Genomic DNA, 25946 nt, shown 5'->3' with positions numbered 1-25946 from the left:
CATATGAAACCTAGGCTGGTCCAGTCCCTGCTCCCTTCCATGTCTATAATAGACACCAAACTCCTCACATCTTTCTCCCTCTCCACAGAAAATAAGAATGAAAATTACGCCTTTTAATTTATTTTCTGATGGGTCTCTGAGAGTCTGGAAGCAGGTGATCTAATTAGGTTTGAGGTACCACATCTGCTCTGCAGCACTGCAGTGTTTGCCTTTCACATTTGTGTTGCAGCAAATAAACTGGCAAGCAAAATGACACATGGTGTTCCTGTGCTCTGAATAAGACCCTTTCATTGCAGTAAACAGCCTGTCCTTTCAGAACACTTTTTAAGCAGATGAAAAGCCTAACTTCATTTCCAGTGGTCAGGGCCCTATTCCAAGTTTTCCCCCTCCCTCCTGTCTTTTGAGAATTCACTTTTGCTGCATGAGGCACTGCGGGAATTTGGCGATGCACGTCAAGTCTGTTCCCTCAACCCGGTACTTCTCTTGAGCAATGGAACTCTTGTTCCATTTGGCCACAGAACAAGGTAGGCTTTTGGGGGAGCAGAGTTAAACGGTAACGGACTGAGGCATTTCTCAAAGACAGCACTTTAACAGAATCCATCCAGCATTTCTTCACCCTCATCTCTGGCATTTGGTAAAATAAACATCACGCGAGGCCAGCACTTTTGTAACTTCCTGCTCATTCGCACTCTAACGCGCATGGCAGCGTTACTCAGTCAGGGGGCGTTCACTGTACTTGTGATGGAATATAAGAGAAGTTGCAGCCGAGGAAACATTTCTTTGGAGAACGTTTGTAAAAAGCTGGTGATGACGATTAACAGTTTCGCAAACAAAACCTCACTTCAGGATACGGAACAGAGGCTCATGCTGCCCTGGAGCCCTGAGGGAGACGGCACCGTGGCCACGGGGCCGGCTAGATCGAGCGGCTACCCGGGACTCCGGTCCCAGCCCCTTTTCCTCATTCCACGCTGCGATTCTCCTTTCCCCTGGCACGAGGCTTTCCAGGATGACGCGAACCGGCCAGAGGAAACATAGGCTTTGACAGAACCCTCCCGAACACAGGGTCGGTGCCCGGCGGCCGGCAGCACCCCCCAGCTCGCCCCAAAGGCAGGAGCTGGACCGGCCTGACGCACCGCCACCACCGGGAGGCGCGTGGGCAGGGCGCAGCCGGAAGCGGTTGGCGGCGCGCGGGGCGGAACCGGGCGCTGTGCGGGGCCGGAAGCGGAAGCGGCGCGCGGGCCGGCATGGCGGGTGGCGCGCGGCGGGCCTGGCGGCGCGCGGCGGGCCCGGGCCGCGGGCGGCTGAGGGCGCTGCGCACTGTGGTGGCGTGGCGCGGCCGCGCGGAGTGGGACCAGGTGATGGTGGGGCTGTACTGCGGTGAAGCGCGCCTGCAGCAGGAGGCGCTGGACCGCGTCTCCGCCTGGAAAAGCCGGTACGGGCGAGGCGCACCGGCAGTGGGGCCCGCGCGCTGGTTCCCGTGGGCGGGGCTGCAGCCAGGAACGCTCCTGGGCCTTTAGTCACCCCGCTCCGTTCGCCCTGCCCGCCCGGGCCGGCCTCACGCGGTGGTGTGGGCCTGGGGGCAGCCATGTAATCGCTCTGCTCTAGGTAAAAGGCCCAGGAAGGAGCCTTCGATTCCGTCTTGCTGCGCGCTGTGGTTTACCGCGGAGTGCCAAACGTGGCCAGAAAACCACGCTTTTTCCCAGAATGACTGTATGCTTGTGAGGCTGCTCACCTGTCTCTCCTTTATCTCCAGGTACGGTCCCAAAATGCCCCTTGCGGTGGATTGCACTGCTGAGCTGATTCGTTGCAAGGTCCTGGATTCGTCTGGTAGACTGAAGTCGCACGAGCTCATCCTCTCCTATGGGCTGGCTCTTGTACGGTAGGGCTCCGCAGGCCTGCGTGCCACGAGAGAGGCGCCTGGGCAGACAGCATTTCTCTGCTGTGCTGTTCCACCCTGAGTCTCTGGGACCCTGGCGTTGAACAGTGCACGGGGTTTTGTCTAGGGAGTTCCGAGTGTCTCTGCAGCTCTTGATAGTCGTTTGTTGTTTCTGTAACTTGCGTGCAGGTTTGTTAACTTGATCACAGAAAGGAAACAGAAAATGGTCAGCATTCCTCTGAGACAATTAGCCAGAGAGGTAAATACTTAAGAATTACTCAATAACTTCTGCGTATGTAGAGCGCACATGCACAATGCTGGGTGGAGGGAGTTGTGGGGGGGTCACTCTTTTTTAGCCAAAATAATGGGTATGGATGCTGGTTATTTCCAACTGCAAAGTTTTAAAGAGGTGTGATGCAACTAGATGTAAAAATTCACTCTTTAAAGTTGGAGTAGGAATAACAAAAACCGTCGATCGTTAAAGCACTTTGAATTGTGCAATAAAAAGCCTTGACTTATATGTAAATGATCCTAGTTGGCATACACCACGCATTTTTGCTTCCTAGTTATTTAGATATGGAAAAAGAGCTAAATCTATGGTTTATAAATTCTGTTCTCTTGACAAGCAAGGTTATATGTAAAAAGCACTTAGTTTTGCAAGTATTTTCATCTTATGCTTTCGCTTGAAGTGAGCTTGTCCAGTCCTCTGTGGAGGAAGGAGGGTTCAGGCTGTAATTGTAGTAGCAGGACCAGCTCACCACCTTTTTTTGCTAGCTGCACTGAGCATCATCTCCAGGTCTGCACAGCAAGTGTTGGAAGTGAAGGACAGGCAGTGTTGGAGACTGTCCTGTATGTGAAGCCTTGCCTGGGATCGCTGTGTGAGAATGATGCATTCGTTTTTCTTTTTGCTGGGCTTCTTAGAAAGGTGCATCTTCTCACCTTATAAAACTGATCCAGCTTGAAAAAAGCTGCATAATTAGTATCCTTAGGAAAGCTGCAAAAAAATGCATGCATTTAGCGTGTGTGTGGTTTGAGTGTTAGATGTGATACTATTTGTATCTGATACACAAACTTGCCATCCGGAAGGTTTCATCAATTTAAATATAATTTAGCTGCTTCCCAGTCTCTCCTTAAATTATCCGTAGCTCCTCTGTCTGAAAAGAAACCTGCAGTTGCAGCTAATGGTGAAGAACTTAAAACTGTAAAATCCCAAGTTTGTATGGATCCTAGGCCACAGGAGCAGTGGGATCAGAGAACAAGGGACTTCAGCCCCCTCTTGATGTGGGAAGCAGGGAGCTGCAGTGCAGGAGTGGCATGGAACTATTCCCACCCCGGTGGAGGCTCTCTAGCCTTGCAGGGCTGCACGCTGTTGTGTGATGCAGCCAGAACTGGAGTAATACCTGTGGCTGTTTTTCCAGGTGGACATTCCCACCTGGGTTGTGGATCTCCGTCACGAGCTGACCCACGGGAAGCTGCCACGGCTGGCCCTGTGCCGTAAGGGTGAGTGCTGCCAGCAGGCGGCATTGGGAAGACCCAGCCTGATGTGTGCTCAGGGTGGCAATGCCAGTGCTGCAGGCCCCGTGGGGAACACCCCTCCCTCCACTTTGGGGCGCTACGGAGCAAGGCAGGCAGCAAGCTTGTCCTAGGAGGGAGAGCTGGGGTGCGAAACACTGGAAGGGTTGCCGCTGCCTGGCGGGGGTAGCTGAGCTGTGTCTGGTAGCTCAGAGCTGTGGTGCATCACAGGGCAAGTGCTTAAAGATTTTCTCCTTCTCCTGAAAATAATACTGGAAACAATAGTTTGGCCCTCTTGCTGCTTTACAGCACAGGGAGTTTGTCTCAGGGAAAGAGGTGCTTTTCCTGTTGCAGTAGAGATACCTGAGACTCTCAACAAAATCCCATGTAGGGCAAAATGCACTAGGGTACTGCAAGCCTGAATGAATGACGATCTCAGGGCATTTGAAGGGATTCCTGGGAATTTTGGGTTAAGTACTGAGTAGGCAGCTAAATCACCTTCAGTAGGGTCCTTAGATTGAGTTGGGTAGTGAAATAGTGATGGGAGAAAAGGGGGTTTCTTTCCATTCTATTTAGTGTATGCATATTGTAGTCTTTGCACAAAAAATTAACGTTCTTGTTAGGGACACTGTTCACTAAAGAATTGATTCATTGTCTCATCAAAGTGCTGTTGCTGTAACTTAGTTTCTGCTTTAACTTGGCCTAGGTTGAGCAAGGTGCATTGAGCAATGTCCAATCTTTTCTGTTGCCAAAAAGACGGTGGGTGCGTGTTACCAGGCCTGTGATACTGGACTGTGAGGTTCTGAGTAAGGGGAGGGTAAGAACTGGGTAAAGGGAGGTGTTCTTCTTTTTGTTTTTTTTTTTTTTTAAATTCCTTCACCTTTTCCTTAATGGGATTTCAGGGTTTGTAACTTGTTAATAGCATTTATTTTCATAAGGCAAGTTAGCAACCTGCCACCTCTTATTTTTTTTCAATAACAAAACCTCACTGAGAAGAGAACGTTTTCTGTTCTCCCTAGGTTGTGATGTTGTGCTGGACTGGCTACGAAAGACGTACTGGAGCCGTCAGCTGGGTAATAACTTGTGTGAAGAAAGTGAGGATGAGGACGAGGAGCGGGAGGAGGTGGAAGGAAGTGCAGAGTTGGACAGTGATGCGTGGGAGGCTCAAACCCCACAGCATGAGGCCTGTCAGAAACACAAGGAATTCCATGGTAAGTGTCCTAAGAACAATGGCAGATAGAAGGATTAGAAATGTCCTATGCTACAGGAAGCAGTTTAGAAGCATAATCTTCTAGCCCTGGCAGTTGCATAACTATATACCTTTAGTCCTGGTTTTTGGATTCCTCTTTGACCCTTATTGCTCCCTGGAAATCACATGTGGTGACTGTAATGATCTTTCTAGCTTTAGAATTTCTAGATTTCTTGCAAGTCTGTTCTGGATTCCTTTATAACAGGCACATGCATGGCTAAAGGAGCTGTGATCCAGAAAATATTAGCTAATTTGTTGTGTGCTTTGAGTTTAATACAGAATTTATTGGAACAATCCAAATGTAGAGGCAGTATGAAACTTGGGAATGCAGCGGCACTTAACACTTATCTTGCCAGCGTGTATATCTGGGCTTCTGTCTAACTTCATGTTGGATGAGATCCAAGCATGTGCTAGTTCTTGCTCTCCCTGGCTACCCTAAAAAAATAGGAACACCCCACCCCCAGTTGCTGAAAGAGAGAACCTCAGAATGTTCTGTGATTTGTATGTCCAGATTCTGTCAGAATGTTCTGTGTTTTGTATGGCAATGGTTTATCAGTCCTACAGCTGAAATGCATCTGAAGATTTTCTGGAGTGGTGGGCACCCTGAGAGCAGACAACGGTGACACCTGAGCAGTGAGGTGGTTTGGAAGGTGGTGCTATTTAAAGTGCCATGAAAGTGGTCCACAGGTAGAGAAAGGACTTTCCATGCAGATGGTAAATTAAAGTTTAATGAAGTCCGGTAAGGGTGTAGTTGGTTTGTGAATGGCCACAGTGCTGTTAGAATAGATTTAAAATGGAAGTATAAGGAATACAAATATTCCTCAGAACATGAGCTGCCTATGGGAACAATTTCCTCCTCAACTGAAGTATTTAGCAATTTTTTTGTAGCTGTCTGGATTTATCCAACATGTCTGTCTTTGGTCACTCTTAGTGATAAAATACTGAATTTGCGGTTCAACCCCACTGGATAAAGTCTGTGTTGCTGGACAACCATAGGAGCTGTAGGAATCTTCAGAGTGTGGTTTGAATTGGAACTTATGAGTTCGTTTGACTGATGTCTTCCTTGAGCGTATATTAAGCAAACTAAGCACCCTGAACAGAGACCAAATTCCCTTATGTAGTTGATCTGTTCCCCGTTTAAACTGTATTTATGTTTATTTCTAGAAAAAGTCAGAGATATGCTGATATCCTACAAGAATGAGCAGTTTCGGGTAAGTGCAGTCTGATCATCGGCACTTTAGGTTCTTCTCAGTTCCTGCTTGGGGCAGCAAGTCTTCTCTTTGCTCTTGCTCAAACTGAAGCACTGGTGCTCTTGGCTAGGCCTCATTTGAAATACCTGAGTGCTAGCCCGACTAAGTTGCTGTGCAGGGAGTTCCATGTGACTGCAGGGATCCATTTTTTTGTCTTTATATCGTTCTCCCAGAGTTTGAATCTGTCCAGAAGCATCAGTGATGCAGAAGTGGTATTTTATATAGAAGTTTGTATGAGTGCTGCAGAGGTGGCAGTACGCCAGTGTCTGCAGTGCTGCCAGGGCTTGCCAAGTCAGGTACTCTTGCCTAAAGCAGTGCTGCCCTTTAGTATGTAGCCCAGAGGAGAACTGTGGCTGCCATCTTTGTGGAGAGGGGCATGGTTGGTACCTTGTTCAGTTCTCTCTCCTGGCATTGTCATACACTGCTTGTCAAAGTAAAGCTTCATTGCAGAGAACAAGTTGTTTGAGCTGTGATGATTTCTAAGGCAAATACTTTGTTCATGTTTATAAATGGGATGTGTACTAGGAGGTCCCAAGTCTTCCTTCTCCAGTTGGATAGTGCTTGGTTTGTTTCCGTTCGTCCTTGTGTCTCCAGAAGCTGAGACCTGTCATTCATGTTTTCTATCATCTGCAGTATATTTTTGTAGTGGCCCCAGGGCTGAGGTGCTGCAGTTCAGATTTGTGAATAATTCAACCCCAGAGAAATTTTTCTGCTCAGCTTCCACTTCTTAATAACAGGATAGTTCTTAAGATGTGTTGAGAGCTGTGTGGCAGACCCTGTACAATCCCTTTGGGTATGACCTCACCAGCACACTTGTTATTGGAAAGCTGTTCTCACTTTTATTTTGATTAACGTCATTATGGGCTAAAGGACAAAGAGTGCTAAGATTCCAGTGAAATGCAGACTCCAGCAGTGGGAACTGGCAACAGGGTGTTTATTCAAAATGAACGTTCCGTTTCCTTCATTGTCGTAGAGTAGATAACGTGATTCTCTTTTGTTCATCCATCCGTTTCTGTAGTTTGCACTGGCTCATTTTGTATGTTTTGCATTGCATCTTAAAGGAGCCCAATTGGTTGTACATGGGAAGTGACCACTTAACATGTTAATGGAATAGGGGGAAGTATTTCAAACTGAATAGGAAAACACTACTTCCAAGTTTAAAGTGGTCTGGGTTGAATGGGATGTCAGCGAACTGCTGAAGAGTAATCTCACTCCTGTAGTTTTGAAGCTCACGTGAAACCCTCCTTTTCCCACCAAAATGGTGTATATACAGGCAGAAGTGTAAACTGTTCTGTTTCAATTTAATGGGGTGCTGCATGCAGTGTGTTTGAAATTTCTCTGTGCACCCTTAAGGCTGCCTTTCTTGTTGCATGGTTTCTAATGGTGTGCTTCTAAGTCTGATAGCTGTGACAAAGTACAGCTGAATTGTGAAAATCCATGCCCTGTAGACAGGTGTGTGTCAAATATAGCCTGTATTAATTTTTAATATACCCCCAGAGAGGGGAACTTTGTGAATTCTTTGAAGTGCTGGTGGTGAAGCACACATGGCGCAGGCATCTTCTCTTTGTAGCAGTGCGTTTCCATTCACCGCTGGAGCATGCTTTCTGTTAATGCTTGGATTTTCCTTTCACTCAGGTTATACAGACTGTGCAGTCTGCTTCAAAGTCTCAAGAACTGTGGTTTGATTCCTCTTCAGAAGTGGACTGGATTTTGGCTCAGATCAAAGACCTGATGCAAGAGAACAGGTACATTTCCAATAAGGAGCTGAGGTGAAAGGTCCAGTGCAGAGCTGGGCCTGTACACCTCTTGCACTACCTTTTCACTGTCTTGTTCACATGATTGTGGAGAAAGCAAGTGGTTGATTCCCTCAATGTCTTTGAAAATGGAGTTGTTAATCTGCGTTCATGAGTAGTGTTTCCTGTGCCAGATGGTCTCCAAGATGCTGTCCCTGACTTAGCTGTACTGGCCCCAAGATGTGTCAGCATCTTCTGTGTCTCTTCCTTACTTTCTGTTACTACAAGGGCCTCTAGGGCCCAGTGTGTTGGGACTTTATTATTATTATGTAAATGTGCATGGTGATCCTGTCCCAGTCTGAGAAACGTAGTTAGTGTAACTCTGTAGAGGGGAGCAAGTGTCACAGTACTGGTGTTTTGGATGTAAATGTGTATGCCATACAAGCTGCCAATTATTTTTAAGCGGTTATCAGGTTTGCCAAAAAAAAAAAAAACCAAGGAAGAGACTTGGACCTTAGTGGCATTGCCCATTGGTTGCTGAGCATGGAGTAACGAGCAAGAAAGCATGAAAATTCCGTAACAAGAAGCATAACTTAATAAACATGGGACTGATCTGTAATTTAAACTGTCTGTTGCTGGATGGTTGGAAGATGCTGGTGGAAGCAAGCCATTGCACCTACCTGCAATTCTGATGCTCTCTCCCTAAGAGAGAATTCAAGAGAATCCCGTGACTGGATATTGGGGTAGTTGTAGAACTATCACCTCTGTCCTTTTGCTGCATTTGACTTGACATGTTGGTTCACTCTGCCTCTGTGGGTCCCCTCAGCCTTATGCTTGCCAGTCTAATAGGAGGTGAAGCGGTCCCTGAGACGGACTGTCCTGTGCTCTCAGACTAATAGAAGTTCACAGGATAGCTACAAGGGCAGGAAATGCCCAGAAAAGAGCTGTAGGGAAGAGCAGTTGTGACTCTGCTGTAGCTTCTCTGCCCTTCAGCTGTGAGCTGTGCCTTGAGGTGCACCTTGCCAGCAAGGCACCAGAGCCAGCTTTTCACCTGACGTTTAACCTCACTCTTTGGGTCAGAGGGGCTCAAATCTTGGCTGGCCTGCTGGCAGGATACTTGGATCTTACTGCAAACCATAGGTATTTCAGCATGATAAATGTTTGTGTGCTTTTGAAATACGAAGATATTTACCTTTGCAACCCAAGCAGAAATGTTTCCTTCCAGGTTCTGGTTCTGTTGCAGTTTGCATAAATGCACATTCACTCCAAATCTACTGGATATATCCAGCCTCAAACTGGCATATGATTTTAGTGCCTTACAGCAAGGTACATCACCTTCTCATCATTACAGGCATTTGGCTCTCAGACTTGTTTCAGAACTGGTGCAAGTGATGTTTTGATATGTAATGGAGTAAGTGACATAAGTAAGACTCTCTGATTGCTCTAGGGAAGCAGTTGCTGAAGCTCTTCTCAGTGATGGCTTTCTCATCCCAAAGATGGATTGTCTGAAGATGCTAAATATCAAGTATGAAGGTTAGTGGTTTGAACACCACATAAGTGAAAAGCATGTAGCTAGTGTTATGTCCAAGCCCATTCTTTTTTTTCTTGTTATATTGAAATCTTTAGTTCTCTACATATTTTTCATATGTTTGATTCCTTAAACGTTTTGACCTGTTCCCCAAACCCCTTTATGGCCCTGCTTAGCTACTGCTGTTTCATAAATCTCTTACCATGGAAAGATAGCTCTTCAGTGCTGATGCTGCCTGGCCAAAACATCTTTTAAAGGTTGCATGTCTGCCTTTATCTGCAGTGGTTACTGACTTGGCAAACTCCCACTGGTTTCTTCTCTACATTGAGGATTTTAAGCAAATCTAAGTGGTTTTTTTTTAAGCCCCATTCATTAGCTGCATCGTAACTCCATGCTGCTGCCGATATGACTGGGGGAAGAGTGGCTGGAGAGCTATACAGAGGAGAAGGACCTGGGGGTAGTGGTTGACAGACGGCTGAACATGAGCCAGCAGTGTGCCCAGGTGGCCAAGAAGGCCAATGGCATCTTGGCTTGTATCAGAAACAGTGTGACCAGCAAGTCCAGGGAGGTGATTCTTCCTCTGTACTCAGCACTGGTGAGACCGCACCTTGAGTACTGTGTTCAGTTCTGGGCCCCTCACCACAAGAAGGTTGTTGAGGCTCTGGAGCGTGTCCAGAGAAGAGAAACGAAGCTGGTGAGGGGACTGGAGAACAAGTCTTATGAGGAGTGGCTGAGAGAGCTGGGGTTGTTTAGCCTGGAGAAGAGGAGGCTGAGGGGTGACCTTATTACTCTCTACAACTACCTGAAAGAAGGAGCTGGCCTCTTCTCCCAAGTGACTGAGGACAGGACAAGGGGGAATGGCCTGAAGCTCCACCAGGGGAGGTTCAGGCTGGATATCAGAAAAAAAATTCTTCACAGAAAGAGTCATTGGGCACTGGAACAGGCTGCCCAGGGAGGTGGTTGAGTCACCTTCCCTGGAGGTGTTTAAGGAACGGGTTGATGTAGTGCTTAGGGACATGGTTTAAGGGAGTGTTAGGAATGGTTGGACTCGATGATCCAGTGGGTCCTTTCCAACCTGGTGATTCTATGATTCTATGATTCTGTGTGTGGAGTTGCATGGATTTTATGCAAAGAGAACTAGGTACCTAGGGACAATGAAAATCAATAATTTGTCTGTTTCCCTGGGACCTCTCGGAAACACAAGCCAGAGAACTTCCCAAGAAAGATCCTTACATTTCTGTGGCTATATTACAGTAGTAAAAAGGTAGGAGCTTTTGGTTCTGTGTTGCTTTGATCAACGTGGCTTCTCTTTGCAATATATTTTTAGACAGAATGCTCTTCATTATATGTGAAATGAACTGGATCGGGAAAGGGATTAGCAAAACAGGTAGACTTTCCTGTGGTTTATGGTGTGATTGGATCAAGCATTGTATTGTTGGCTTTCTTCAAAATGTTGTGTTAACACGTTATCCATGCGCTGCTGCTTTTACTTCCCTAGCATAAGAGAATAATAGTTGCAGGTTCAGAGAGGATCCCCAGAAATACCCTAGAGCCAGTGATGGCAGAACAAACTACTTCAGTTTGGAACAAACATCTTACTGATTGTTCACAAAAAATTACAAACCAGTGATTTTTGGCTTCTCTTTTTTTTTCTTCTTATTGCAGCAAGTAAAGAGGTATGGCAGTTCAGAATTCCTCAGACGTTTTACTGCTTTTGGCAGCCTTTGCTGACAAGCCTCCTCTCCCGAAGTTTTACACAGATCCTAATAGAAAAAATGTTTATGGAGTTGAAAGAATGCTCTGACTCTTCAGAACTCCGGCCTCAGTTCTTGATCAACTGGATTTCTGAGATGCTGACTGGTATTGCCAAAGTAAACGCTGGTGAGTATGTCTGGGATTTCTGTGTGTAAAAGATGTTGAGTCTCATCTGTACTGTTGTGAAAACTGGGAGAGTAGTGTGACCTTTAGATGGAAAGTGCAATAACCTAGTGATTACTTTTGTCATGTGAACTCAGAGCCTCTATTGTGTTTGTTACACAAGCTGCAAGTTGAAAAGTATTGTCATGCATTTCTCAGCAAAAAATTGAAACTGCTAGTGGCAACTTTGCTGCAGCCGCCTCAAGATAGGAAAAGCCAGTCTCTCCTGTGAAAGATGAAGCCCTTAAGTCCTGTTTTTTCCAGATACTATTACTTGCAGGAAATAACGATAGCAGGTAACAAATAAAGATGTTATGTGCGACCTGTTGGGAGTTCCCCGTTCCCAGTTCTCTCCTCACTTAACAGAAGCCGGCCTTTACAAGGTGCTTGTCCAGTCTTGCTGTCCTTTTTGAATCCTAGTGCAGGATTTTCATGCCTTCTAAACTTACACAGCAGTGATATTTTGTTTTCTGTTCCTAAGTCCTTGGAACTGCTTAAAGTCGCAGCTGTATGTTTCACTCTAGAGATGGGCACAAGCAGAGCTTCACCTATTTGAAGCGTGTCACAGGAATTCTCTGAACAGGATTCTTATCCTGCAACTAGTATATTGCTGAGATGTTTTCCGGATGGTTAAGTTTGTCACCTTTTCTGTCCACTCCTGGTGTGTCTCCGTCTGCACCAAGATTTTGCCAGCATTTGTGGCAGTCCTGGGTTCGTGTTTGATGCTTTCTGTTGGTGCTGAGAATGCCTATGCCTATGTCCCTGAATGGCAGTCGTTCCCAGCTGTTTTCTACTCATTGCAGTGCTATCTGAGGTGATTCCAGGTCCCAGAAGCAGTATGCTGGGGTCTTTTGGAGATAGTACTGTACAAACACATCTTTTGGCATTCCTGTCTGGAATGGCCTGCACAGAAACAGCCTGGGAATGCCTGCAACCTCACTGTGGTTGCGTCTTGTGGGGTTAACCCAGCTGTCAATGCATGGCAAGTGCCTTGTAACAATCTGTGTGGGTTTTGTCAGTACATATAGTTTTGGACTTGGATTGGAATGCCAGCTCATTCGAGGGTGAATGCTCCTGTAAAAATGCAAAGGATAAGTGCATGTTTGTAATGAGTTTTGAGCACCTTATTGTTTTCATTATCTTCTTTGAAGGGAAGAAAAAACAGCATTGTAACAAACAGGTGTCTGTGAAGGGGCTGTTCCTCCATAAAGTTCCTTTGCAGTGGATAAGGCTGACTGATAACTGCTTGGAAGCTCCCTGCTGGGCAACCCCGCACCTTCTTCAGCTGTAAGTTTGATCCTGTAATCTAGAAAAGGGACAGCAGACAGTGCTGTAACACCTTTGGCTGGCTCCCTTGTGATACGCTGAGTTACAGCTGCATTCCTTTCCCTTCCTTTGCATCCAGTGGGAATTGTGGTAGTTGCATATAAAGACCTACCTTTGCTGCTCATCTCCCCATTGATCCCACAAAAAGGAAAAGGAGGAGAATTTAAATGGATTGCACCTTCAGAATGAGAGCAGAGATTATCCGGGGAGGTTTTAATGAAGCAACCTGGTCAGATGAAATGTGACTTGGTTGCAGAGATGTGACTGCTTATACAGGTGAAATGAATTTAGCACAGGTGGTAACTTTTTCATGTGAAAACAGCAAAGCTGGAATTCAGTTAGAAGTATTCCAAGTCCTTAACTTTAATCATAAAGAGGGACAACTCCTGCATTTGCCCAACAGAGAAAAGTCAGATTTGCCTGTTAGAGGAGATATATGAGTGAGTTGTCCTGGAGGAAACTCACACTTGCAAAGCTGTTCAGCTTGATAAACCTTCATCTGGAATCTTTTTTTGCTGTTAAGGCTTTTACATTGCCCTTTTTTTTTCTCTAGGATCCTCACAATCATGAGACCTCGCTTGCCACGTTCTTCACGGAAGAACCTTCTCTATCTTGCTTCCGTTTACACGGAAGGCGGTGGCCCTTTGTCCAGTCCAGGCCTGTCTTCAGACTGCAGTGGGCAACCAATTTACACTATAGAGAGCTTACAGTGGAGGGCCAGGCAAGAAAATCAAGTTAAAAATCAAGGGCAGACTGCAGAGAAACAAGAAGATGTGCTGGAAAGAGATGATGGTGTAGAAGAGGTGGAGGAGGAGGAAGAAGAGATGGTAACGGAAACAAGTCCTTTGGAAGGACTCGCTCATTCTGGCAACACAGTGGCTATTGCTGAGAAAAGGGCAGCACTGCAAGGGTCAGCCTGGCAGATTACTGCAGGTAAAAAGTGGCTTTGTGGGACTTAGTTTTCATCGCTGGCAAATGTTAATTGAAATGCTGCCCCTTTTTGAATGGTAAAATTATAACACTTATAAAGTACTATCCTATGTCAATTTTTTTTTTGTTCTATTAAATGCCCAAGAAAGGTATAAAAGGGAAAACAAATAAATCTACTGTTTCTTTAGGGCAGTGCTTGGGATTTTGAGCAGATACCAGGTACACAAAACAGACTGGTTTCAGGCAAAGAGAAGGAAATGGCCAAGTTGTACGTGATTAGCAGGGACCTCGAACAGTTGCTGTAATTATTGCTGGCTCTCTGGAGTGGAGTGCTTTATCTTTTGAAGGCACCTGTCTGCTGCTCTTCACTGAGCTGCTCTTAGGCATTCCAAGAATATGTATTCTGTATCGCAAAAGCACATAGGCCTAAGAAATCTTATTGACAAAACAATGACAATAATTTGTATCTTTGATTTAGTTAGATTTGAAATAAGAATGAAATTCAGAGGGGAATTTCCCTCTTGGAAAGTGGCTTTGAAATTGTGGCACCACAGTATAAAGGGATGGACACACTGATGTTATCCATTGTGATGCATTGTTTCCTATTGTGCAGTTTCTGACCCCCACTGGAAGCTGAATTTAACAAATGCCAAGTCGTGGAGAGGAAATATCAATAGGTGCTTGTAAAAACAAACAGCAGAATTTCCACGATGTAATATCTTTTTTTGATTCACCATCTCATCCCAGCCCACTGGTCTGTCCAGAATCGCTTTGTTGGTTAATTTGGCTTCCCCATCCTTGCACTCTTCTACTTCCATGGCTTCAGTACTGTATTGTATCCTTGTCTGTGTACAAATGGCTCTGTACAGAACCGTGCAGAGTAATTTCTTAACAGAAAACATATGTAAGTCACTGTGTATGCTTCACATGAAAGTTTGCTTAAGAGATTAAGGTAAGCATGAAGAGTTGCTCTGGGATACTGTGGAGTTGTTTTAAATGGAAAGTCTCGCAGTGGTTTGGATGAGCTGCACCGTGTAGACCGCATGATGCTCCATAGCTGCAGATGTGTCCCTGTTGCCTCACACATTACAGTCACTTTCTTTGGAAGAGACAGTAAGGTTAGAAATAAAATGAGTTAAAAACTGGAGTTCCAACTCACTTTTGCTTAGTACCTGAGATTGTTCATTTTTGCTGAACAGCTGAGCAGCGTCAGACGGTATTTGTGGACTTTGGGGGGGTCTAATTTTTTAAAAATCTGTCTGAGGAGCTCAGTCTTCTTTATGTACTATTTTTACCCAGATGAAGTACGATGGAAAGACTTTCCTCTTGGAAAACTCCCAGGTCAGACAGATGACCCTGATGGTCTCATGTTGGATAATTACTCCATGATGTCCCTGCTCGATCAGCCAGTGAGAGATGAGTGGAAGTCTCCCAATACTACGTGAGTAATGGTGTGGGCAGGACTTTGCCCTGGAACCACAAAATGCATTTGTCTCTCTGTGCTTTGCATTCTATCATGTGGAAAATTAAGGATGAGGTGTTCTTTTTTACTTCTGTTTGACTAAATAGTTTGACCCAAAAATCTACTATCTCTAGTATCTACTAACTGCAGTTCTCCTGAGCTTTTCAAGTAAAGTGTGTATTTGGAAGGACCTTTCCAGTGCTGGTGTCATAGTGTAACAGTCTGCTTTTCAGACTAGGATACAGTCTAGTAATCCTCAGACTTACTGGTCTGGAAGTGCAGAGCACTGCTGAGAGCTGGTGCAGAATCTGCCTGGTGATACACTGGGATGAATAATGTTAATGGGAAGACCTTGCAGTTAAAGTGCTGAGGACTAGAGGCCTTGGAAGGCTGACATTATCCTCCCCAGTGCCAGCTTTCCCAGATAAGCTAATCTTATATGGAAAGGAGTCATTCCACAATGCACAGTGGGTTGCTGAAGTGCTTTGAGGTATGCTGGTGGGAAACCCTGAAGATGAGGAAAGAAGTAAGCCACAGGAAATGGTGGCCTGCAAATTAATCTTGTAACACCTGGAGAAGGAATTGGACACACATAACTGTGAGGGTGAATAAGCTGACAGCTTCACATCAGTGACTGCAAATGTGTCTCTTTTCTGTATTCTTGAAATGGGGCCTAATGTACACTTCCTGAGTAAAGGCTATGGCACTGCTGCCCCAGCATTTCATCCTATGATTAACCCAGTATGAAAAAAGCTCCCTTCCCTTCATGCTGCCCCACCACAACAGGAGACTTCTGACTTGTTCATACTGCATCAGTCTGACAGTGTGCCTGCATTGTTGACGGACACAGTCAGGCAGAAGTCACTGCTGTCTGTATTGCTGTGACAACTCGCCGGTGTCACAGGAGGTTTCTCTGTGAAGCCGTAACCGTCATCCTTCGAAGCTGGAAGAATAGGCTCTCTGCATTGGTCTCCTTTATCTTTTCCTGTCATCAGATCTGAAAGCTGCTATATCACAGCTGCTGCTGTGATACCTATAACAGTATTGCTGCTGCTCTCATTCCCTTCTGGGAATGTACTTTTATTTTGCGCTCCTTGAGTCATTCACAATATCTGAAAGTTAAATGCAGAAGCATTAACTGGCCACCAAAAATGTTGATTTGCATGGTATCCTTTGAGGAAACTACTTTGTAATCTTACTATCCTCCCTCCTCCTGGTCTTTGTAAAAGAGACCATTGCAAGGATTGTAAGATAATGCTGTTTAGCAGTTTAGAAGTTATCAACACAACCTCAGCAAGTTTGAAAGCTCCATTTCCATGGGGCTCTGATCCTCAGTGTGTTGGCATTGCCCAGTGACATTTTCAGACCTGCAGCTAGTGTGATTTAAGCTGAGAGTTTGACCTTAGTAAAGAAACACAGGTTGTCGTGGAAATCACGGTAGCATTCTACAAAGCTTTAAATCACCTCTGTTACTAAATGAAGCTTATCCAGTTAACCTGTCCTATTGCAGACATAAGGTCATTTTGTTGGTCTCTCAGCCCCAGCTGCTTTCCCTTCTTTTTCATCTCTGTACCAGTGGTCCTTCCCCTGTCTCTGGTGGTTCTTTGTTTTGTTGAATACAAGTGCCAATAGTGGCAATGTGCTTTCAGGGAAGGTGGAGAACTGAGGTTTATCACCATGACAACATTCTTCTGTATCCCCAGTTCCTCAAAAGCCTGTGCCATCAGCATGCTGCTGGCTGCTCCTGCAGCTGGCAAAACACCTTGCAGTTTCTATTGCTTTGTCATCAGCAAGGTAATTAACTGTGTCTTGCTGCTTTTACTTTGGTTTTAGCTGCTTTCATTTAATCCCCACTAAATCTTTCTTTCTACTCCTGTTGCCAGTTTTGCTGCGTGGTCTTGTGGCACAGGACTACTGAAATGCCTTGAGGCACCAGTATGTCATGGCTGTACAGCTGTACAAGGCAGTACCGGTTCAAAGAGGTTTTCTAGCCTAAAAGACAGGAAGAAGAGGAGTCAAAAGCACTTCTGGAACTCCTGACGGGCCGTTTTCTTGTCGATGGCGTGCAGTGCCAGTGCTTCACCAATCAGCCAGTATTCCTGGCTGCAAAAGGCAGAGGAAGGTGCAGAAGAAAATGGTCCTGTGGGGTTTCTGAAGTTGTGGCTCCTTTACAACTGTTGGTGACTGGTGACCTTGGGTTTCTTTGGCATCTCGGGACTGTTGCCTCTGGAATGAACTGATGGAAAACTAGGGATGTTCCAACAGGTAAATGTTCAGAGCTAAAAACGAAAATGGCATTTTCTTTTGGAAATAAAACTTGTTAACAAGTTTAAAGTGCTGTCAAAATTGATGTGGTGATGTGAGCCTCTAAATGAGCTTGGTGCTGATGCGCTTTATTTCTCTTCCTCTCACAGCTCTGCAGAACTGAATATTCCTGCGACGGGAGGATTGTTATGGACCCAGAATGAATTCCATAAAATAAAAAGTGGCCTTCAACTTTTCTAAGACAGCAGAGAGCTCTGCGACTTTCAGTATTGCACAAGATAAGTGGCATGGGAGAACTGGTCATGGTTATGGGGAAACGGCTGCTCCAGGGTATTTTTCTAATGAAGATTTACTGATTTTTGCTGTGTAAAATCAATATTTCATAAAGGTGGTGTGTTTGAAGTTCTATGTGTAGTAACTATTGTCTTGCTTAACCACTGCCATGAACTTTTAGCTTTAGTTGATGTTTGCCAAATTCCATTGGAGTACTTCGGAATCCCTCAGTGTTCCTTATTTTTTTCATGGTTAATAAATACAATGGACTGGGGACAAACCTTTCTGCATCCTGTTTTTCCATTTACACTCAGATAAAGTGGCCTCTGTTTCTCGTTAGCCAGACAGTACTTGAGCCCTTCCTATCCCAGTGATGCTAATATTGTCCTGTATGAGTTTGGATGATTTCGCTAGGCTAAGATTGTGCTGCACTTTTCATCTAGCTAGGTTTTCACAGGAAGCTTCAGGGATCAAGCCTAGGTTAAGCACAGCTGAATGCACCTAGTGCATAAAAATCTTCTAAATTCTCTCACCATTTTTTCAGGTGATGGTCTTGGGTCACTGCTACCACTTTGTAACTGCACCTGTCTGCTTGATGTTATTTCTGTTCTTGATTTTGCTGAGGTTGGTAACCAGCACTGTGGTCTTTACTGAGAAGTGGTATGATTACTGTAGAAACAGACTCGAGTGCTTCGGAAGGTTGTTTAGGAAAAGGACTTCTGGCTGGTTGGTTTTTTTCCCTAAATTCATGGGTTTTAACCTGTACTAAGGGTTATTGGAACTTGGAGGCTTCTGTAATTACCTGTCAAAAAATAGTTCAAACATATATTTATTGCAGGACTCCTCAGTAAGAATTTGTTGGATTGTACCTGCTAGAGGGCAAGACAGGGCCTTTCTCTGCATCAGTCGAATGATTTGCAGTGCGTACAGACCACACAGAAACAGGAACATGTCAGTGCCACTTTGTGAAATGGAATCTCTTTAGTTCTGTAGAACCACTGACATTGTGTGTAGCTGTTCTGTAGAGATACAAATGGGATGTGCAGCCATAGTGTGGCACTGGGTAGTATTGAATTGTGAGTTCAGAACAGCAGCTTTGTGGATGCTTTGGGCTGGCCCTGAAGTAAAGGCTCAGCTCAGTCTCTGTAACGTAAGTATTACATGTGTATTCTAATTTTTTGTCATCCTGTTCTACTCTAGTTGCTCTCTACTAGACAGCCAAAAGTTGTTTAAAATGGAAGATGCATTGTATGTTTCCTTCTCTAAAAACAAGCAGTGCTGATGCAAGAGAAAACAAACTTCTCTTTTTCTGTTAGGCAGGATTTTTCATGTAAGCCCTTCCCCTTTCTAGTATTTTTAGAATTTTCTCCTTTTACCCAGTAGTTCCTCAAACTTATTTAGGAAAGGCTGAGTGAAGAGGATTTGTTCTTTTTTTCCTCTGTTTGGTAGAATATGAAATTACTTAAATTATTGTATTTGGTACTTCTGAGGTCTGCCAATGCAAGCAAGCGTAACAGTTGAAAAAGGAAGGAGTGGTGCTTGGTGAGCACTGCGCTGTGTGCAGCCTTCCCCCCTTTAGAAAAGGTTGACTTAGTAAAATGATGGGCTGCTGTGGTTTCTTTGCCAGCCACAGTCACTGCCCTGTGTATCTGCCATCACCCCAGTGGGCAAGCGATGGAATAAAAACCCTGATCTACTTGCAGAGTCAAATGAAAGAGTTAAACCCAGTGTGGGGAAAGCATAGGCCCACCAGGTGCTTTAAAAAAAGGATATAGAGATGTAAGAAGCCAGGGTAACGGCGGTGTTTGACTGCTATTGGTGATGGATGTGTTAGGAACAGTGGAGGAGGTCAAGGCCTGGGCCTGCTGCTCGTGGGGCCCGTGACCCAGCCTGGCTTTTGCCGCCTTGTGAGTTTCTTTTCAGTGTTGTGCCTGGCTCTTTAAGTCTTTCATATTCTTTTTTCCCATGACCAAAGGGAGCTGCTCTGACGAGGACTCTGGTCCTGCTCAGCGGTTACAGTTTTGGGGAGAAAACCAGAACAGCACAACTGTCCTGTGGAATCTAATTAGTCTTGGTTTTCAGGAGGCTTGAGGATGTAAATTAAGCACAAGTTTCCTGGGATTAAGGAAAAGCAGCTTTGTAATACAGGGGTCTTACTGAGTTTAGTTGGTTCTGTGCAGCCTTCTGACTTGCCTGGTTCCTCGCCTGTGTGAGATCAGTGGGGAGAAGTTCAGGTAAATCCAGAACGCCATGATCCTCGTGTATCATTTTCTTCTCGTCGGCTTTTCTCCTGCTTCCCCATGAGTTAAAGCTGTTTGAGTCAAAGCGTAACAACTGACGTGGTGTCACCTCCTTCCGAGTGAGGGAAATTGTCATGTGTTAGAATCATGAAGGAAAAGACTGGCTGAGGATGTCGTCGTAATGGGACAGCAGGGCCTGAAGAGCACTCTGTCCTCTGCTTTTTGAAGAGGAGTAAAACTCCTGTCCTGCTCCTGTGCAGATGGGAAACATAAGCAATATGGACAATTTCAGAACCTGGGTAATTTTTCAGTAATCAGCCAAGAATACTATGAAAAAATTTGGACAGATGACAGCAGTTGTTTTAGACAGAGTAACACTTTTGGGGCTCTTGCCTACAGAGGGTTACAAAATAAAGAGCTAGAAACATAATCCAATGGCTCTCAGTTTTATTAAATAAGCATTTTTAATATATATAACATATGTCATGTGATTAAATTGTGCAAACCTTTTAACACAGAGCAGGAGGGCAGAATAGGTAACAGCCTTTATTTCCTTCTCTCAAATCTCTTAATACAAGCTTTAAATACCACAGACAAAATGACAGCTGTTGCGTAACAGCTCTGAAGAGGTCAACCCAGCACTGGCACGAGAACAATTCAGTGATTGCACACTTAAATTTTTCCAGGTGGAATATTGCAAGAGATGCAGTTGTTCAGGGCTCTGCCACACCCAGGCTGTGAGCGCGTCAGAAGAGTACAAGCACCAAGCACTCTCCCCGGATCTAATGATCCGAGTGCTCCGAGTCCCGTGCTACCAATACTTCAGGGAAACTTTGGCAAGCCAAGAAAAAGTAATATTTCAACTCTGTGGAGCAAAGTCTCACTGAAACACTGCATGTTCCTTCTCTCTAGCATGGAGTTTTAACAGTTACTGTAGTCAGACTATGCCCCTCACGCTGTTCCTGTTTGGGGTTTGGTCACATCACAGGTATCTTTAACCAGATTATCTGGACAGTCTTTGCATGTTCTGACTTTATCATTAAGAATTCAATATGTTAAAAGTTGCGATTTGAGGCAAACTGGTATTAAAAGTAGTGGGGAATTCACCTATGCAGATGGCTTGGGTTTGTTTGGTTTCTTTTAATGAGGATTCTTCTGCTTGTCCCAAGCAGCCATATGTATGCCTTCTGTTTTTACATTTACAGTTAAAGCATTTGTACAGCAGCAGCAGACTCAGCCAGTGAATGAATCCATGCAGCAGCAACCAGAGCAGTGCACACTTATTACTACCAAGATTTACAAATACCACATACTGGTTAAACATCCATTGTCACTCATTTTGTCATTAAGACTTACGTTATATTTGGGTTGACCAAAAAACCCAAAGAGATTTATAAAATTTTACAACAATTAAACAGTAATGTTTAATTCTAGAAATTAATTAAGCCAGCTACTGCAGCTCAGTACGACAACAACATGACTAACAGTAGTGAAAACATCTATATATACAATTTAATATATTACTGACAGGTAGTTGTTAAGAGAAAAAACCCAAACATTAAATAACTTGGACATCTTGTAAAGCATTTGATTTTTGATTCATGAATTTAAGATTATACACTTTTAAGTGACAAATGTGTGCAAGTAATGTAGCTGAAGATGAAGGATCAGTCACTCAGAACTCCAGAGAATGCTCTGGCCCCTACTGAGTGCTGAAGCCAGCTGCTCAATTCCAGCTGAGCCCAGTAGCCAGCATTTCACCTTCCCGCCTTTTTTTTCTCTCTCATCTGGATATGTAGTTTCAAGAATTTCATTAAAATATAGTTTCTAGAGCTGTTCTTTTACATTTTTAAAAACATTTAAATAGCATGCTCTCAAAAAGAGCATTTATACAAAGTCTGTATTTACAATATAGACAGTTGTGATCAGGTGTAACGAGATCAGCTCTTCCGTTTAAGAAGATCTAAGCTTATGTGCTGAACATTAATGAACATGTCATTGTTTCGAATTGGCTTGTAAACATTTGAAAAAAAGATGTGGATGAGCGAGTTACCACTTCATGCAGTTGATTACGAAAGACCAGGTCACGTACAAAAGTTTCATTACCTCTACAGAGGGCCAAACAAGCACAAAATCTGCACCTGATTCCCAGAGGCTGCACTGCCCATGCCGTGACGCTGCGCGTGGCAGATGCAGATCACTTCTTAAAAAAAGGCAAGTTGCTTTGAAAGTGCCTCAGGGAAATCGTATGTGGGGTTTGTATTGGTGTGGCATTCCCATTTCTTAAAAAGAAATTGTTCTATCAGTAAGACAAAAGTAAGTGGAAATTAGAATGACTAGATAAATCTTACAAAATTAAGTATTTCCACAAACCAACCAAGACTTCATACAGAAATTTCTGCTCAGTTTTCCACACTAGAAAACATCAAAAACACCTATTAAAACTTTCTTAAAATAGCTTATCTTTGTAATTGAAGAGAAAGGGAACAAATGTTATTCTACATACAAATATTTAATTCCATGCAAGATGGAAAATGTGAGTGCACAATAAACTTAATTTTATACTTAAATAATTTATAAATTAATCCATTAAGAATAAAGCAGGGTCTATAGCAATTATAGTTACATTTCAAACACATGCAAATGAGTTAACAGCAACATCTGAACATAAAGTTTAGTGCAAGAATGTGTCTGCTTAATAAGTAGACTAAAGAACCACATAACGCTGCCAGGCGTGCACACAGCATCTGCGCACATCAAACTGGTGCTGAAAGTTGTCCTTGTTTGTCTATAAACTACAAGTGCCCATTTTAAATAAAAAAGGTCCACAGTTACTCATGGGCTACTTCCCTGTGACACATGGTGTCACAAACATTGTGGTGAAAATGTAATACTGAAGTTAACCTAGAGATTATTTTTGGTTTTTATACACAGTTTTTATACAATCAAGAAAAAGAGATACAATTTGTATCAACAAACAAAAGGTCATTTCTGGTTATTTGAGGCATTGCTCTCAGCTGCTTACACCATGCAAGAGAAGAGAAGAAGAATTAACTCAAACTAAAAATATAAAATGCTGGTTAGTAAGAAATGTTTTTGAAACATGGTCGAGTTAAATCTGTTTTCCCCAACTATTTCAAGCCTCTGAAGACTTATTTTTTCTAAATAGCAGAGGTGATGATAACCAACTAATTAAAACTTAAGTTATTTTTAAATGCCAAGTGTAAATGCAGAATCACCTTCAAGTTAATGCATTTTAAATGACACAGTTATTATAGATATAACCTGTACCAATATGAGAATATTGATTCTGTGTGAAATAATGCAGTTATCAAATGTCAGTAAGTTAACTGAAGTTGCATCCGTAACTGTGGTTTGTTGTTAATTTGGGGATTTTTTTTGGTATGACAGCAACATATTTTGCACATGATAAGGAGCCCAGAAGATATTTTGAATCAAACCAACCACTACAGTAACACAAGTGGAGGAAATGGTAGAACTCTCTTCCTCAGACAGACAGAGGACAAGAAAGCAGCATGCAAGCCATTATCAAAACACCAGAAACAACCCTGACTGCAGCCTCGCGTTCCGTGTGTTTCACGGTAAGAAACATTTAGGCAGTGTCACACCTTCTCATGAAGAAACAAAAGGCCATAAACCAGGCCTTCTCAACTTTCATGAAAAAACTACAGTAGAAGTCAACAAGTCCTAGCTCGAGCTGTGCCGAGTTAGTAATGCTTTGAAATGTGGAAATATACAGCGGAGTCAAAAAAGGGCGTCCGATCAGTGCAGCTTAAAAAACAATAACGCCTCTTTTGGAGACATTTAGCTACAAAGGTTCCCACCCTGAGGAAAATACCAGTTGCGCAAACAATGCCACAGACCCGCTAAAACAGGCACTCTAAATCCTTCACCAGGCAAATGCACACCTTTGCATGGATCCCAGGAGCAAGCACCAGGCCAGCTTTGCCAAAGACTGAAACTGTAGCGTCTCTTTTTCCAGAAGCAGCCTTCAACCCCCAACCTACCCATATCTCGTGCAGCCATCTGGAGTGTTAGGCTTGCTCACACACCATCCTTGCTTCCCAAAGAAGGTCTGTAGTTATGGATGAGCTTCCATGCTAACATCCATTTTCTGCTGCTTCAGGTCAAGCAATCCAGTTTACATAAAAATAACCATTTGCTTTCAGCTTCTTTGGCAAGCAGCTGCTCCCTGCAGGGTAGACAGGCAATTCTGAAGAGAGATGCTACAGTTTAACATCTTTTAGTTTATTGAGTGGCACTCCTACCTTTATAGTCCTTCATGTTTTGTTCCTAATTCCATGAACTACTTGGCTTCTGCTGGATTGAGCCAACATTTTGGACAATGTAACAGATACTCAAACTCTTGGAGAACAGTTTTAAAATTTTAAGTGCCAACAGCACTGACATTCAAAAGCTGAAATCAATTTTTCCTTTTACAATTTGAGTATTTTAATTTTTGTCAAGGTTCCTTTTTCTTCAATATTTAATATACCAGTAGGCAGTGTCAACTGACAAAGCTGAAACCCTAAAAGTTGTCTAGGTGTCTATAGAGCATACTTTTAAAGGCCTATTAGGCATTTATAAGCAAATTGAAAGTTTACACTAATACATGCAATATAATTGCTAAAGGTGATTTTGTTGTAGCAGCTTTGTGACACTGAATGTGACACTGTGGTTCTTGATGAGCTATCCATGCAGCAAGGTATGCATTTCCTTTAAAATACTAATAAAAATTCCTATATTTAAAATCTTAAAATTTACAGTACAATCAACTCCTACTTAGTGCCTCAAAATATACACGATTGTTACTGTGTACAGAATTTTATACTCTCTTAGTAGAAAATATTTACAAAGGGTTGGCCCCTTCCTTCTTTGCTTCAGTTTTCCCCTAGGCCCTATTCACTGTATGGTTGCATTTATCCAAAAGAGGCTGTGATGCTTTAACGCCCTGTTCTCAATTTGGCAACAATCATAGCTGCCAGCTGTTGTGCATCTGTCATGTGGGGATTCTTTTCCATCACGGAAAGGACAATGCCTGGAGGGAAAATATTGCAGAGGTTCTTGTATGTCTGATACTGATGTTCTGGGATGACATGTGGTTCCCGTGGCTCACCACAGATCCCGATCCAGGGATTCCTCCAGAGCTGCTCCATCTTCTCAGGCATGCTTCTTACCATTACTGGTTCGTAACATGGCTGCATGAGGTTGTTGCTCAGTGGATACGAGTGGTAAGCATACGAATCTGATGCACACGGCAGTGGATCCCAGCTAGCATGCTGCTCTCGACAGAGAGGTGGCCGCCTCTGCCTGGTCGGGTTACTTTCGTAGAGCCGTGAGTCAGAAATGCTGTCCATTCTTGTCATGACCAAGGCACGGCTTGGTTGTGCAGCTGATGGGTGAACATTTTGAGGCACAGAGTATTCTCCTGGACAACTGGACCGTGCTCCAACCACTGGATGCTGGGCATGTAGGCCTAAGTGGGAAGCTGACTGTTTGCGAAGGGATTGCTTAGGCTCTTCAGTTCCGTAAGTCTGAACTCTACTTAAGGCTTCATGGTAACCATGGGAAAAAGGCTGCAGACGATTTTGCGATGGCAGTCTGTGGATCTTCACATTGTCTTCTGGACTGGCATCTGCTACACCCAGATACAAGTCATTGTAAGAGGAATAAGAATCATTACTTGTATGGCTTAAGCAATTGTCAGGACAGGGGCTTGAGTTTCTAGAATACATCCCCTGGTCCATATCAGCCCCGTAATAATCTGTGTTACGGATACTACTTATGCTCAAGTTGGAGAAATCACTGAGTAAGGAGTAATAGCCATGGTCCCCCACTGATTCGTATTTGGGATACGGGTCAGCATAGCTCACTGAGGTGCCGTGGCTATTGGTGACTAGTATAGGAGGATATTGCACACTGGACATATGTTCCAGTGAGGATTTCTGATGCATGAACTGTGAGGAACCTGGCACTGGGCTGCTTGCAGAACGAGTATTTAATGCACCGGCTGCATGGCTTTTTGGTGGAGGGAGCGTTGGTACACTTAATGCAGAAACCAGAGACGGGACAGAGCTGGCCTCAGACTTCCGGGCTACCGATAACTTTTCCTCAGGCTCCACAGCTACTGATCTAATGCTTGGATCTGACTGCCGTTTTGGGGCAATGCGTTTCACTTCAGAACTGATTTCTCCTTTGGAGCTGGATGGCCCTGTGCCACATTTGGCCAAGGCTCCCTCACTCATAGTTTTCACAGCAGATAATTTGGCACTTATCCGAAGCTCATCCGCTACTGACCTTTGAGGCTGGTTTGCCCGTTCTGGGTGGTAATATTTACATTTGTGCCCATAGGTGCACTTTTTAC

At 44.0% G+C, this 25946-nt stretch overlaps 2 protein-coding genes across 12 annotated transcripts in view; one reads left to right on the top strand and one right to left on the bottom strand.

Moving 5' to 3' along the window:
- The first annotated feature begins 770 nt into the window (after nucleotides 1-770).
- LAS1L (LAS1 like ribosome biogenesis factor) lies at nucleotides 771-24494 on the top strand. 8 transcript variants are annotated; one of them, XR_008451507.1, is made up of 14 exons: nucleotides 1218-1432; nucleotides 1754-1879; nucleotides 2066-2135; nucleotides 3295-3376; nucleotides 4408-4599; nucleotides 5802-5848; nucleotides 7523-7632; nucleotides 9068-9153; nucleotides 10814-11029; nucleotides 12217-12352; nucleotides 12945-13324; nucleotides 14621-14762; nucleotides 17198-17945; nucleotides 22973-24494. XR_008451507.1 is itself a non-coding variant. In XM_054075787.1 (13 exons), exons 2-13 carry the CDS (start codon nucleotides 1767-1769, stop codon nucleotides 16821-16823), a joined length of 1731 nt encoding a protein of 576 aa, XP_053931762.1. In that variant the 5' UTR covers nucleotides 771-1063; nucleotides 1754-1766; the 3' UTR covers nucleotides 16824-17183. The 8 variants fall into 8 exon arrangements, 5 of the variants coding, with proteins under 5 accessions (XP_053931762.1, XP_053931761.1, XP_009553617.2 ...); XR_008451506.1 differs by having other exon boundaries at nucleotides 17198-20412; XR_008451505.1 differs by having other exon boundaries at nucleotides 17198-20549.
- Nucleotides 17378-25946, bottom strand: part of ZC3H12B (zinc finger CCCH-type containing 12B) — a 33038-nt gene continuing 24469 nt past the window's right edge. For all 4 annotated transcript variants that reach the window (XM_054075781.1, XM_054075783.1, XM_054075782.1 and 1 more), the window contains one exon: nucleotides 17378-25946. In XM_054075781.1, coding sequence (XP_053931756.1) covers nucleotides 24526-25946 — 1421 coding nt within the window. In that variant the 3' untranslated portion in view covers nucleotides 17378-24525.

Source organism: Cuculus canorus, chromosome 10, assembly GCF_017976375.1.
Source record: "Cuculus canorus isolate bCucCan1 chromosome 10, bCucCan1.pri, whole genome shotgun sequence".
Classification (NCBI taxonomy): domain Eukaryota; kingdom Metazoa; phylum Chordata; class Aves; order Cuculiformes; family Cuculidae; genus Cuculus; species Cuculus canorus.
Note: the sequence above shows the minus strand (reverse complement) of the source record. Positions and strands in the feature narration are given on the sequence as shown.